The 14,002-nt window shown below is 41.7% G+C and overlaps 1 protein-coding gene across 1 annotated transcript in view; it reads left to right on the top strand.

Annotated features, from left to right (window-relative positions):
• The first annotated feature begins 2,756 nt into the window (after nt 1-2,756).
• The window catches only part of LOC126174501 (protein FAM8A1), a 36,488-nt gene continuing 25,242 nt past the window's right edge, over nt 2,757-14,002 (top strand). The window contains exons 1-2 of the mRNA XM_049921041.1: nt 2,757-3,240; nt 13,710-13,827. Coding sequence (XP_049776998.1) covers nt 2,862-3,240; nt 13,710-13,827 — 497 coding nt within the window. The 5' untranslated portion in view covers nt 2,757-2,861. The remainder of the gene's footprint in view (nt 3,241-13,709; nt 13,828-14,002) is intronic.

Here is a 14,002-nt window from a genome sequence, read left to right as displayed (position 1 = left end):
AAGCTACACATTTCTGTAGTCAGAACTAAGAGACGCTTAAGGCGATGTAAAGACCGACGCCACTGTATTGTGTATGACTGGAAACGTGTGATTTGGAGTTATGGAACACGCTATACCCTGTGTCAATCAGCTGGAATTGTCTGGGTATGACGAATGCCTGGAGAACATTATCTGCCATTATGTGCAATCCCAACGGTGAAGGACAGAGGTGGTGGTGCTACAGGATGGGGATGGTTTTCCTGTTTAGTGTGTGGTCCCCTTTCGCACTTAAGAAAATATTAAATGTGGAAACGTATGAACACATGTTACAGCCTTGTGTACTGCGTACAGAAGAGGAACAGTTTAAAGACAGTTACAGTTTGTATCAGCATGTCAATGCACTGTGTCTTAAGACAGCATTTGTGAGGCAATGGTCTGTGGACAATAAAATTTCTGAATCGAATTGGCCTGCCCATCCCAAAGTTCCGACCTGAATGGAATGCTCTTGGGATGAGAATGTCGACATCGTTCCAGACTCCAGTGTTCAACATCATTACTTTCTCTGGTTTCGGTTCTTGAGGAGTAATAGGCTGGCATTCCTCCATTCTAATGTCATAACCTGAATGACAACGCCACTGTCTGTCCGAATAATCTCAGTTGACGCAGTATTGAAAGCCATGCAATTAGAATTTTGACAGGAGTGTGTGGAAGCAGGAACACATAGCGCCACTGCCTTATCAGTTACCATGAAACTTGTGGCGTCACTTTAGTAGGTTGTGGAAACCAGCTTTTCCTGCTTTGAGACACATGCACAGTATCTAAATGTAATATTTGGCTTATTGTGCTAAACATCACAGCTTCTAATGAGTAGATAATATCAGATTTTTAACTTTTTTTAATTTGGTCAATAACTGTGTGAAATATGCAAAGTTAAATTTTTGTTGAGCATGGATGCCTTTAGGTGGGCATTCTGCAACTGGTGTGTTCACCAGGTTAGCCGTTTAGTAATGGGTTAGCTGTTTAGTAATGAAGATACCCGGCCTTCACTTGCTCGAACCAGTCATAACCATAGAACAGACAAGGAAACAATGACTTCGTTTCAAGAACAGTTGTGTTTCAAAAACTAGCAGTGATCTGGATTGGTGTGAGTGAGAGGGCGATGTCATGAACACTAGCAATGTGACGCCATGAACGTTGGCTAGTCAGCAAACCCAGTTCGTTGGCCACCTTGAGATGCAATAGATGTTGAGCAGACTCTCCAGTTTAGTATTGAGTTCACTGCTTCCATGACACAGAAATTCAGAATATACAAGGTGAGTTCAATAAGTAATGCAACACTTTTTTCTTCTAGAAGTAGGTTGGTTTTATACAGGATTCAATACACTATATTATTCCCCATTCTTTTGGCTACAAAACTTTATTTTTCAACATGACCTCCGTTGAATGTGACTGCCTTACGCCACCTTACTGGGATGGCCTGTAAGTCTATATGGTATTACTCTACCAGATGATGTCAGAGCCAATGTCTTGCTGCTTCAGTAACCTCGTCATCGAAGTACTGCTTCCCGCAGAGTGCAACCTTCACTGGGCCACACGGATGGAAGTCGAAAGGTGCGAGATTCAGGCTGTAGGGTGGGTAAGGAAGAACATCCAGTGCAGTTTTGTGAGCTCTTTCCCAGGTGTACAGACTTATGTGGGGCCTTGCAGTGTCGTGGAGAAGGTGAAGTTCGTTTGCATTTTTCTGGCAATGAACACGCTGAAGTCATTTCTGCAGTTTCCTGAGGGTAGCACGACTGTGTGCTGTCAGCTGGAGATCAGAAAAGTTTGAGCGACCTTGTGATTATGACAAATGTCTCGCTCAACGACTCATCATACGTTGATTCAGTGGTAGGTCTCCATAGACGTTCAGCAAGCGCCTATGAATAGGCTATCTGCAATGCTCTAGTTTGTGGCCAAAAGAAACCCAATGACAGATCTCTGCTTGGAACGCCCATCCTTTACAGATGCCATTTTGAAGGTTACGTACAGTGCCGCCACTTACCGCAACTTCAAGAAACCATAGGAGCTGAATTGGGATTATTCCATTATGTACCACAACAAATTCCACATTTTTCAACCGAAATTGGCTGAGAAAAAAGTGTTGCGTTAATTATTGAACGCCCCTTGTAGTATGTAGTAAAGCAACTAGCAAGGATAATATTTATTAATTACCAAAGCAGTTTCATAATGCAGGTCTTGACAAAGTTTCTTTGGTGTGCTGTGGAGAAATGAAGCAACAGCAAAAGTGTCGATCAACCATTTCAGAATAACACCATTCGTTTGCTAGCGAACATACACACAAACAAGCACATCAAGCGACATTTGTAATGCAATGCATAGAGCCTGTTTACCTCATCCATTGTATTTTCGTTTCCTAAGTGCTATCAACGGTGTCAAAAACAACTGCATTTTTCTTCTTTAATTGTCCTGCTAATAGTTTTTTCGGCACAGCCGACTTTACACAATCGGCTGTTTTCCTCGGGAAGAAAATTATGACGTATGGCGTATAACTATAACGTATAATTATATCGTCGTCTCCTAACATTGGAAGTTAAACTATTCTTCTCGCGCTCACTCATATTGCAGTAGCGGATTATGTGCTTCTGGCCTTTCTTCTATTCATCAACAAAATGCCGCCTGCTGAAATGCGCTGTGGAATGTCTTGATGTTTCCTGCTGTCCTGTTTCATTCTGTGTAGTGTCGATCGACCTTACGACGCCAAAGATAAAAACGATCGCAAAACATGCTGAATGTAGTCACTATCTGAAAGATTGAGAGTTGAGACATGTCAAGTTCTTTGTTGATTAGAAGTGAATGTAAACAAGTGCAAATAAATTACGAAAATGGTGGAAAACTCAAATTCATCCAGTGATAAACCAAATGACAGCGCAACAAACCAAATGCTAGGGAAAGGGATAGTGTGTAAAACACGTGAGGAATATTTTGCAGCTTTAGAAAAATGGCTCCAAGACGTATATGTGATGCAGAGTTTCGCGGCGTCATTTCCGTATATTTTAATGTGTAATCAGTTAATGCCAAATGGAGCCACGAATTATCTGACATCAAGTGTTAATACCGCCACTGGTATACCAGGGGCAGGAGTGTTTCAGTTTATTACTCCTCCCCCCTATCTGCAAGGGCAGCAAGCGAATGAAGGCGTCAGACATCGATTTGGCCCAAATGTACAGAGTCAACGAAGGGAACAGGCCAATCTTCAAGAAGGTAAGATTTTACGTCTTTACAATTTACCTATGACATTAAAGACTATGCCTTAGTCGTTAAATTTTCAGTTTTGTTTTCCTTAGTATTATGCTAAGAGTGTCATTTTAATGCCTCCTTGATGTCCAATATTACTGTAAGACGATGGTGACACAGTTCGTCACATGTATTTCCTTCCAACAGCCCTATTATTATGGCCGGTGCCTACCCTGTTATTTAGCACGCTTTCGCCTTGTCCAAAATTTCGGAAGTTTGTTATGGTTTACCCCTGTGAAAAGAAATATATGTATTACATCCTGGTGCTTTGTGCGTATTTTTATGTTATGTTCATAATTAGCTGTAGCCAAGTTAATACATTCATTTCTGGTTTGACAGAATCTGAGTATTTAAAATGAAATGTGTTAATACAATTTGTATTGGTTTGGCACTGTCGACATAAGACACTATTCCTTTACTGTACTTCTGACATTAAGCAAATCACCGAAGTATACTCGAAGCTATCATTTGAAGAAACAGCTAGGTGTGTGTTGGATTACTGTTATTTGCTGATTGTTTTGTTAATATTGTAAACATCAAGAATGAAAAGCAGGATAATATACACAATTAAAAGGTTTTCCGTGAGTTCCATGTAAGATTTGTTGTGAAGATTAGAGTTAATGCATCAGTTGTTTACATGATCTGATAATTTGCATTCCCTCTCCCTCTTTTCCCTTTATTTATTTTTTAATTGGGAGCATGCATTATAGAGAATTAATACTGTGCCAGACTCTCTTGGTTATATGTCAGTGTGTTCTTCAGTTCGTCGGAGTTGTTCTGAGATTTTTGTTGCTTGTTGTTAGTCAGATAAATGAGCTTCTTTTCTTGTTAAAATGTGACTTAATTCAATGTATTTCTGCACGTTGAGAAACACAGCAAATTGCAATCATTGTTAGCAGGCACGTTGATGGTACCACACATATGAAGTGGTTACACTTTCAACTTTGAAGAATCAAAATTTGTTGCGCTACCCGACCACAAAACCTCTATTAATATGGTCTCTGATAGTCATGGTTGTGAATACAAGTGACAAGGTGGCAAGCGTGGAGTTGTAGAGGTATTGGATGTGGTCCTGTGACATCCCATTCCATGATGGTTGAAATTGTCCGAGGCAGAATATCCACAGCTACAAGGCACACTCGGGAGGTGACAGCAATATGAGTACGAGCATTGCCCTGTTGAAATAGGGTGCAGGTCGTCATAAATGGCAGAGCCACCAGTTGCAATATCTTCATGTTCCATACGGGCATCACAGAACCCGTAAGGAACACTAACGGTAAACGGATGCAATGGGATATTGTTCCACTCACCATCACATTATATTGGCTGGAAGTGTGCAGAGATACCACAAACAGCTCTTCTTGACACTCGTCAGTGCGCCTCCAGACCCGGACCTGGTGGGTATTGCCTCCAACACAGAAGTGAGACTGGTGATTAAAGATGACATGTTGCTGATACTAAAGAAATTAAATTCCTAAAAGAAATTGCACTGCACACCTAATGAAAAATCTGGAGGGGGAGAAACCATGGAACTGACAACTGGATTTGAGCTATATAGTTCAAGTACATAGAGTGTATTATTGTCTTAAAACAAATCACACTACGCATCTAATGGAAAATTCTGAAAAATGACTAAGTTGGACTCAACTGATAGAATTGAGTTGTATAGCTAAACTAGACAACAATGATACCAAAAACTATCATAAAAGAAATTCAGAAAAAGAAATAAAAGATTTGTCAGAACCAAGTTTATAAATATGATTGCTGCATTTTTCACTTGTAGCAGTGTCATCTGTACTTTTAGGTTCCTATCTAACCCCACCATCAGATATCGTGCCACATTTGGAAAAAAAAAAACCATATGTTTGTGAGAACCACTGTTATAAATATGGATATTACTCCTAGCACTTGCAGCAATTTAAGCTTTGCTGTTAAATTCCTCCCTAACCATCCCACCAGAAATCACAGCATGTTCAAAATAAACAATATAGCCTAGTTTACATTAGTTACGAAGGCAGCCTCAGGTAACATTTAATAACAGGCCACATATCTTTCTCATTGTAAACTTATGATATCACATGATGGTGTGGCTCAATGCTGAGTGGAGGAATTGGAAACTAGAATTAATACTAGAACTGTGCTGTCTGTGGAGGCAACTGGGAAGCTTGTGTTGACCATCATCAAAGATCGTTTTGCCCTATCAGTGTCTATTACGAACAAAAATTCATCACCCTCTACCCGCCATGGTACATGAAGAAAGTGTGCTAAGGAACACCTGCAACATGGATATGTGGCATTGGATTCTCTTTTGTGAATTGTGCAGCATTTATCTGAAGACTGATTATATTTATAGAAGAGTGTAGATGTGATCAGATGCTGATATACATGTCAAGCATTCAGTCCCAGGAACTTAGCAAGGATGGGGGTCAGTCATGCTTGCGACTGGTATCATGTACAAATGTAGGGCACCTCTCATTGCTATTTCAAGCTCAAAGGCTGTTTCAGTATTGGGACAGGGTCTGCCAAACTATTGTTCAGCTCTACAGTCAACATTTTAGCAATAGGTTCACCTTCCAAGGCAATAATGTATGAGCACACTTTGCAGCTCATGAATACCTTTCTTCGGGATGCGGGAATCAGGTAAATGGATTGACCTGCGGTAATTGGTTATACAAAATCTGTTGAGGATTCCTTGGGCCATTTGAAACTTGCATTGCATTATTGCAGAAATCCTCCTGATGTAATATGTGACACAGGGAGGACTACTGTCAAAGTGTGGGGAGGGTTGAGCAGCAACACCTCGCCCGCCTTTGGGACTCTGTGCTGAGGAGATCAACAAGCATGTTACAGTGCATAGGGTGGAGCATCATTAATGAAATTTACCGAGCAACTGGTTTTAATATTGCAGGTGTGATATTTTGAACAGATCCTTTTATTTAATTCCCCCCTCACCCCCACAGTAAAGTTACTCAAATGGAAAAGGAATACCATGAATTCATTGACCCAGTAGAGGAAAATTTTGTTGACATAGTCGTGAGGGCATATACAACAAATGATAACACTGTAAGAACAATATGTGTCTGAGTACAAACAACTGGGTCAGCACTGGTACTTTGCACACCCTCCTTTTGCAGAAATGCAAGCTGCAATTCTGTCATGGAGATCATCGTATAGGTGACAGATGTAGTCTTATGGAATGGTCTGCCTTGCAATTTCCAATTGGTGCCTCAACTGGGCCAGATTTCCTGCCAGTCTTGCAGACCGCGCAAAGTAATGTTTCATCCAATCCCAAACTTACTCAGTGGGAACAGATTTGGGATCATGCTGGCCGGGTTACTTGATAGCAAGTTGGGTGGCATGGGTTACATGTAGACGTGTATTGTCGCATTGAAAAAGCACATATCCTTGTTGGTGCACTAACAGTAGGATGAAGGGTTGAATGATGTTTTAGGTGTACTGTGTACTGTTTAATGTACCCTCTGTGTGACCACCAGAGGAGAGTGGCCATCGTAAGATATGGCTCCCTACATTGTGTCACTAGTGTTGACCATGAATGCCTCTGTCATATACACTCCGGATGTTGGTGCTCACCTGCATAATATCACGCACACATATGACCATCACTGGCACTGAGGCAGAAGCGACTTTTATCACTGAAGATGACAAGTTCCCATTCATGCTTCCATAAGTGCCTATTGCAACACCACTGGAGGCAGACTGCACAGTGTTGGGGTATGAGTGGGAGACCCACCTAATAGCATCGCAGGATTGTAGCCCTGCTTCACAGAGCTGATTGCAAATGTTACTCACAGATACTGCTTGAGCAACAGTGTCCCTAATTTGTTATGGAGTTGTGGTGCAGTATCATATGTTGCTTTGTAATAAGTCAACAGTCGTGGCATGCATCTGTGCATCGCCACAGTCCAGGTCCAGGCTGACAGGCATGTGCACCTCCTGCTAATCACTGGCGACAATATCAATGAGCCATGCGGACCTCTCGTCTCACGTGTAACGCAGTTCTATGCTATGACCACCCAACCTTCTGCAGAACTACTATATGCTGTCTCTCAAACTACGTCAGTTGCACAAGTGTTTTGCGTCCTCACTGTCACGGCATAGTAACAATGCTGCAGACACAGACAGAGCTCCATATGCCATGGCAAACTGGATGATGCTGGCTCTTAGAGGTGAACAACTGCTGTAGAGCTTGTGACATTCCATGGCTGATAACACAGTTCCTGGTTTGTTTGCATGCACATTTGACCATTGCATCAACTGCCCTCTCGTAATGTCTAGTACCAATGTGGCATGCCTTAGTCACTTGCATCAAGGTGTTAGTTTTTCATTTTTCAGTAGTGTATTTTGTAATTTCTTAGGCTTATTCTTCCACTCCCTGCTCCCCTTAATCTAGATCCATACGTGTTCAGAAATATGTAGCCTAGGTGATATAAAACATTTTTAAGAAGTTTATAATGCAGTGATTATATCTCTGGAATCACTTTCTGTAAATGTTACTGCTCGTCTTCAGTATATTTAAAGAATAGCATCATGGAATCACCAAAATCTGTTCTACTAGCCAAAGCACAGTGATACGACATTGGCAAGACAGTATACTTAGCACTGCAACAGACTGTAAATTTTAACACTTGGGGTCTTATGAAAAATATAGATAATATATAAATAGGTAATAGATACACTGCAGGGGCTGGACAAAAATATGGAAGTTTAATGAGAAATGCATGCTTGAACATAAATGCAGACACTAGCCAAGTATGCAGATTGAGTTGTTGTATTTGGCAATGAACAGCACCTGGGCAATGCCCTCAGTATGTTGCAAGCACAAGAACAGTGTTCTGTGTATTGAGAATGAACTCGAATTTGGGTAAATCGTTGGTGCTCAAGTGGTGAGTGTTTCCATAGTCAAGTTAGCTGAAGCATTTGGTGTTTTAAGAGCCACCATATTGAAGATTTAATACCACATACAGGTAAAGCCAAAAAACTTCATCCACTACGTCACAGTGCAGATGAAAGTGTGTGTTGAGTGAGTGCCATGAACAATCATTGAAGAGGATTTTGGCAAAAAGTAAGAGGACAGTAGTTGGGTACGTCACCCCAGAAATGAATGTTTTATCCACAAACCCTGTCAGCAACAAAGCAACACAAAGTGAAACCCATAAGCTGGGAATTGTAGGGCAAGCTGGAATTCCAAAACCACTTGTCAATAATGCAAATGTCTGTAATGGGAAACCACGTGCCAAAGCCATTAAACGTGGACCACACAGCAACAGAAGAAAGTCACTTGGTCACTTGGGTCTTGTGTAAGCTTCAAACTTCTGGCAGAGCTTATGTCCCAAGAGTGAAACTTGGGCAGGATTTCAGTGATGATGTTGGTAGCCATATCATGGTATTGTTTGGCCCCCATGGTTACTCTGCAATCTTGCAATACTGCCAAAGATTATGTGGCCAGTTTGGTTGATTGGTCCATCCCATGCTTCACTGTTTGATCCCCAATGATGACGTGGTTAGGTTAGGTTAGGTCGTTCAAAGAAGACAGGTCTCATGTTCACATAGGTTGGAATCTTCCAGAACTGGTTTTGTGAGCACGAGGTTGAATTGTCTCATCTCCCCCAGCCTCCACAGTTACTGGATCTAAGTATTATTGAGCCTTTGTGGTATACTTTCCACTTTTCATAGATAGAATGATATAAGACTCACTTGAAAACCATAAACGGCGTGTATTTATCGATTCTGAGATGACTGAAAGCTGTTTTGAATGGCAACAAGTTTCTTACACCACATTATTCATGGTAATGTGCTGTGTTTCCATATTTTTGTCCACCTCATGTATATGTGACAAATTCTGCGAACCAAAAACAAGCACATTTTTCATGTCAGGGGCCTGGCCAGCAGCACCAGCACATCATCTGGCTACACTTGGTCCACAGTATAATGTTCTTGTAACATCTCCATATGATGATGAGCCTGCAGTTGCTCGAAAACATGTTCATGGTTGAATAAATCATTAAAAAAAGTGACCAGTTGCGTATTTATTATCAGATAAATTGCTAATTTAAATCACAGCTGCAGTTTGTCATCCACAATGAATATAATTTAAAAAATCCTCTAATCTTCCCTTGTAATCAATAACAACAGTTGCATAATTGATTGCTTTTTCCATTCTCATAACATATATTTACACATCTGAAAGGGAAAAGTCACCAAAAAGACATCACAACTTGTTTGTGAATTATGAAGTTGCGCCCAAGACTGACACACACAGAAACTGTTGGAACCAATTTTTCTTTCATCCAGAAAAGAAAGATTAAAGATCAGAGGAAAACAGGTGAAACACAAAAATATTAGGAAAGTTTCTAGAATCCCAGAACAACAAAGGCACAGCAAGTTGAAATGAGAAGGAAATAGCCCACATCAAAAGGAGAATGTGCTTGAATTTACCTTCGCAACATCGGGTCTGGGTGCCTGCTCACTCTTCCCAACTTTCGCTAACCTATCCATCTTTTTTGATTGAGGATGAAAATGTTTTAAAATCTAGGCCTTGCCTTTTCACTTTTAAAAGCATCATATTAATGTCGTCTCCAGAGAATAACTGTGAAAGACAAGCGACAGTTTAGGTTTGTAGACATAAGATTATTTGTAGAGAGGGAGTTGACAAGTCAGAAAAGGCCTTCTGTTACTATTTTAATATATTTTCTCTTTAGCAAAAATTTTGTCATGGCATTATTTGTACAAATACTGATTCATTACACATACTGTATTTAGATTGGAACTGTGTACATAATTTTATCAGTTAATGTGTTCTCACCAATTAGTTTCTTTGAGAATGATATAGTGAATATTAATCTGTTGCTAGTGGAAAAATAGGGTTTAGTTGTCTTGGAAAGCAATAAAAGTTCCAAAATGAGAATCAGTCAATATTTGTGCCAGATTATCCAGGGTCATGTTTGGTCTTGAAAGCTTTCCTTAAACTCCACAGGTTCCATATTTTTTCTCAACTACTTTCATAGGAGGGTTATGGTGCAAGACTGATGTTTAGCACAGACTGAAGTGTAGGTTAGGGTAGAAGGTATTTGGTTATGAGTTAGCAAAGCCAATGAATGATGTGATGTGATAAGAAGTTATGACATGCCAGGTGGTTATTTTTGGGATGAAAGTTATGCTAACTGACTGATATGTCGTTTCAGTTTTGGGTGAAAGCTGATAGGCTCTTCGTGAGCTGGAAGATCAATCAAATGCCATCTTATGAGAAAAGGCTATGTTAGAGTTATGATGTAATTAGAGAAAGCTCAGCTATATAGTTACTGATGTAAGAAAAATTTTGTTACATTTACTGAATAATGACTTAGGACGTGTTTATTGTACCAACAAATCATTTTTATTGTTATGGCAAATATCTTTTGATTATTGAGATTATGGCAGAACAGTTGTGTTCCTGATTACATTGTGCATTCGGAGGCAGTATTCGCATCAGTTGTGCCACAGTTACTTCATCTTATTGCCATGAAACACATAGTCTGCCTGCTGCTCTTGTATTACATACTTAAAACTAGCCATTGACTAACAATGTAGGATAGTGAGAACTGCCGACATTGCTTTGCAAAATACAAAATAGCACTGCCTTTGTTCCAGACACTGTGTGATATATATATAACAAACGTGATTGTTGGGTTCAAATCCTTCTTAAAAAACCTCAATCCTACTCCCAACATCACCACTGCTGAAGCCCAAGCTATGCGTGATCTGAAGGCTGACCAATCCATCGTCATTCTCCCGGCGGACAAGGGTTCCACGACTGTGGTACTTGATCGTCGGGAGTATGTGGCTGAGGGACTGCGTCAGCTTTCAGACAACACCACTTACAAAGTTTGCCATGGTAATCCCATTCCTGATGTCCAGGCGGAGCTTCAAGGAATCCTCAGAACCTTAGGCCCCCTACAAAACCTTTCACCTGACTCCATCAACCTCCTGACCCCACCAACACCCCGCACCCCTACCTTCTACCTTCTTCCCAAAATTCACAAACCCAATCATCCCGGCCGTCCCATTGTAGCTGGTTACCAAGCCCCCACAGAACGCATCTCTGCCTACGTAGATCAACACCTTCAACCCATTACATGCAGTCTCCCATCCTTCATCAAAGACACCAACCACTTTCTCGAACGCCTGGAATCCCTACCCAGTCTGTTACCCCCGGAAACCATCCTTGTAACCATTGATGCCACTTCCTTATACACAAACATTCCGCATGTCCAGGGCCTCGCTGCGATGGAGCACTTCCTTTCACGCCGATCACCTGCCGCCCTACCTAAAACCTCTTTCCTCATTACCTTAGCCAGCTTCATCCTGACCCACAACTTCTTCACTTTTGAAGGCCAGACATACCAACAATTAAAGGGAACAGCCATGGGTACCAGGATGGCCCCCTCGTACGCCAACCTATTCATGGGTCGCTTAGAGGAAGCCTTCTTGGTTACCCAGGCCTGCCAACCCAAAGTTTGGTACAGATTTATTGATGACATTTTCATGATCTGGTCTCACAGTGAAGAAGAACTCCAGAATTTCCTCTCCAACCTCAACTCCTTTGGTTCCATCGGATTCACCTGGTCCTACTCTAAATCCCATGCCACTTTCCTTGACGTTGACCTCCACCTGTCCAATGGCCAGCTTCACACGTCCGTCCACATCAAACCCACCAACAAGCAACAGTACCTCCATTATGACAGCTGCCACCCATTCCACATCAAACGGTCCCTTCCCTACAGCCTAGGTCTTCGTGGCAAACGAATCTGCTCCAGTCCGGAATCCTTGAACCATTACACCAACAACCTGAAAACAGCTTTTGCATCCCGTAACTACCCTCCCGACCTTGTACAGAAGCAAATAACCAGAGCCACTTCCTCATCTCCTCAAACCCGGAACCCTCCACAGAAGAACCCCAAAAGTGCCCCACTTGTGACAGGATACTTTCCGGGACTGGATCAGATTCTGAATGTGGCTCTCCAGCAGGGATACGACTTCCTCAAATCCTGCCCTGAAATGAGATCCATCCTTCATGAAATCCTCCCCACTCCACCAAGAGTGTCTTTCCGCCGTCCACCCAACCTTCGTAACCTCTTAGTTCATCCCTATGAAATCCCCAAACCACCTTCCCTACCCTCTGGCTCCTACCCCTGTAACCGTCCCCGGTGTAAAACCTGTCCCATGCACCCTCCCACCACCACCTATTCCAGTCCTGTAACCCGGAAGGTGTACACGATCAAAGGCAGAGCCACGTGTGAAAGCACCCACGTGATTTACCAACTGACCTGCCTACACTGTGAAGCGTTCTATGTGGGAATGACCAGCAACAAACTGTCCATTCGCATGAATGGACACAGGCAGACAGTGTTTGTTGGTAATGAGGATCACCCTGTGGCTAAACATGCCTTGGTGCACGGCCAGCACATCTTGGCACAGTGTTACACCGTCCGGGTTATCTGGATACTTCCCACTAACACCAACCTGTCAGAACTCCGGAGATGGGAACTTGCCCTTCAGCATATCCTCTCTTCTCGCTATCCGCCAGGCCTCAATCTCCGCTAATTCCTAATTTCAATCTGCCGCCGCTCATACCTCACCTGTCTTTCAACATCATCTTTGCCTCTATACTTCCGTCCCGACTGACACCTCTGCTCAAACTCTTTGCCTTTACAAATGTCTGCTTGTGTCTTGTATGTATGGATTGATATGTGTGTGTGTGCGAGTGTATACCTGTCCTTTTTTCCCCCTAAGGTAAGTCTTTCCGCTCCCGGAATTGGAATGACTCCTTACCCTCTCCCCTAAAACCCATATCCTTTTGTCTTTCCTTCTCCTCCCCTCTTTCCTGACGAGGCAACCGTTGGTTGCGAAAGCTAGATTTTGTGTGTATGTTTGTGTTTGTTTGTGTGTCTATCGACCTGCCAGCGCTTTTGTTTGGTAAGTCTCATCATCTGAGTGTATACCCGTCCTTTTTTCCCCCTAAGGTAAGTCTTTCTGCTCCCGGGACTGGAATGACTCCTTACCCTCTCCCTTAAAACCCACATCCTTTCGTCTTTCCCTCTCCTTCCCTCTTTCCTGATGAGGCAACAGTTTGTTGCGAAAGCTTGAATTTTGTGTGTATGTTTGTGTTAGTTTGTGTGTCTGTCGACCTGCCAGCACTTTCATTTGGTAAGTCACATCATCTTTGTTTTTAGGTATATATATATATATATATATATATATATATATATATTCTGACTGATATTGGTATGTCTCTATTTTATATTTGTGTTAATTTCTTTGTTTAAGAGGAATATGATTTCATAAAAATCAGGCAGGAACTGTGAAACAAAGCTTACCCAATGGACGACATTGTTGTTTATTCTGTGAAAGTGGAAGTAATTTGCACTTTCTTTTTTCAGGAATCGTGTACAAAATACCTGCTGTGTGGAAGAGGATAATTGCTGAGCTCTTGGACTTTGTCATACTATTATTTGTAAGATTAGCTATTACTTTTGTTGCTGTGGATTTTGACATTATGTGAGTGAGAACTAAAATGCATATAAATTTGTGATGTGCTATTTTGTAAGCTAAAATAAGCATACATCGATGTGTCACAGGCAAGCAAATAGCAGCTAAGAACAGTAAGACATTTTTGTGAAGTTTAATGTCAATTGGGAAACTAACCCACTTATTGGTACATCCTTTATCGAGG

This window comes from Schistocerca cancellata, chromosome 1 (genome assembly GCF_023864275.1).
Source record: "Schistocerca cancellata isolate TAMUIC-IGC-003103 chromosome 1, iqSchCanc2.1, whole genome shotgun sequence".
NCBI classification, from domain to species: domain Eukaryota; kingdom Metazoa; phylum Arthropoda; class Insecta; order Orthoptera; family Acrididae; genus Schistocerca; species Schistocerca cancellata.
Note: the sequence above shows the minus strand (reverse complement) of the source record. Positions and strands in the feature narration are given on the sequence as shown.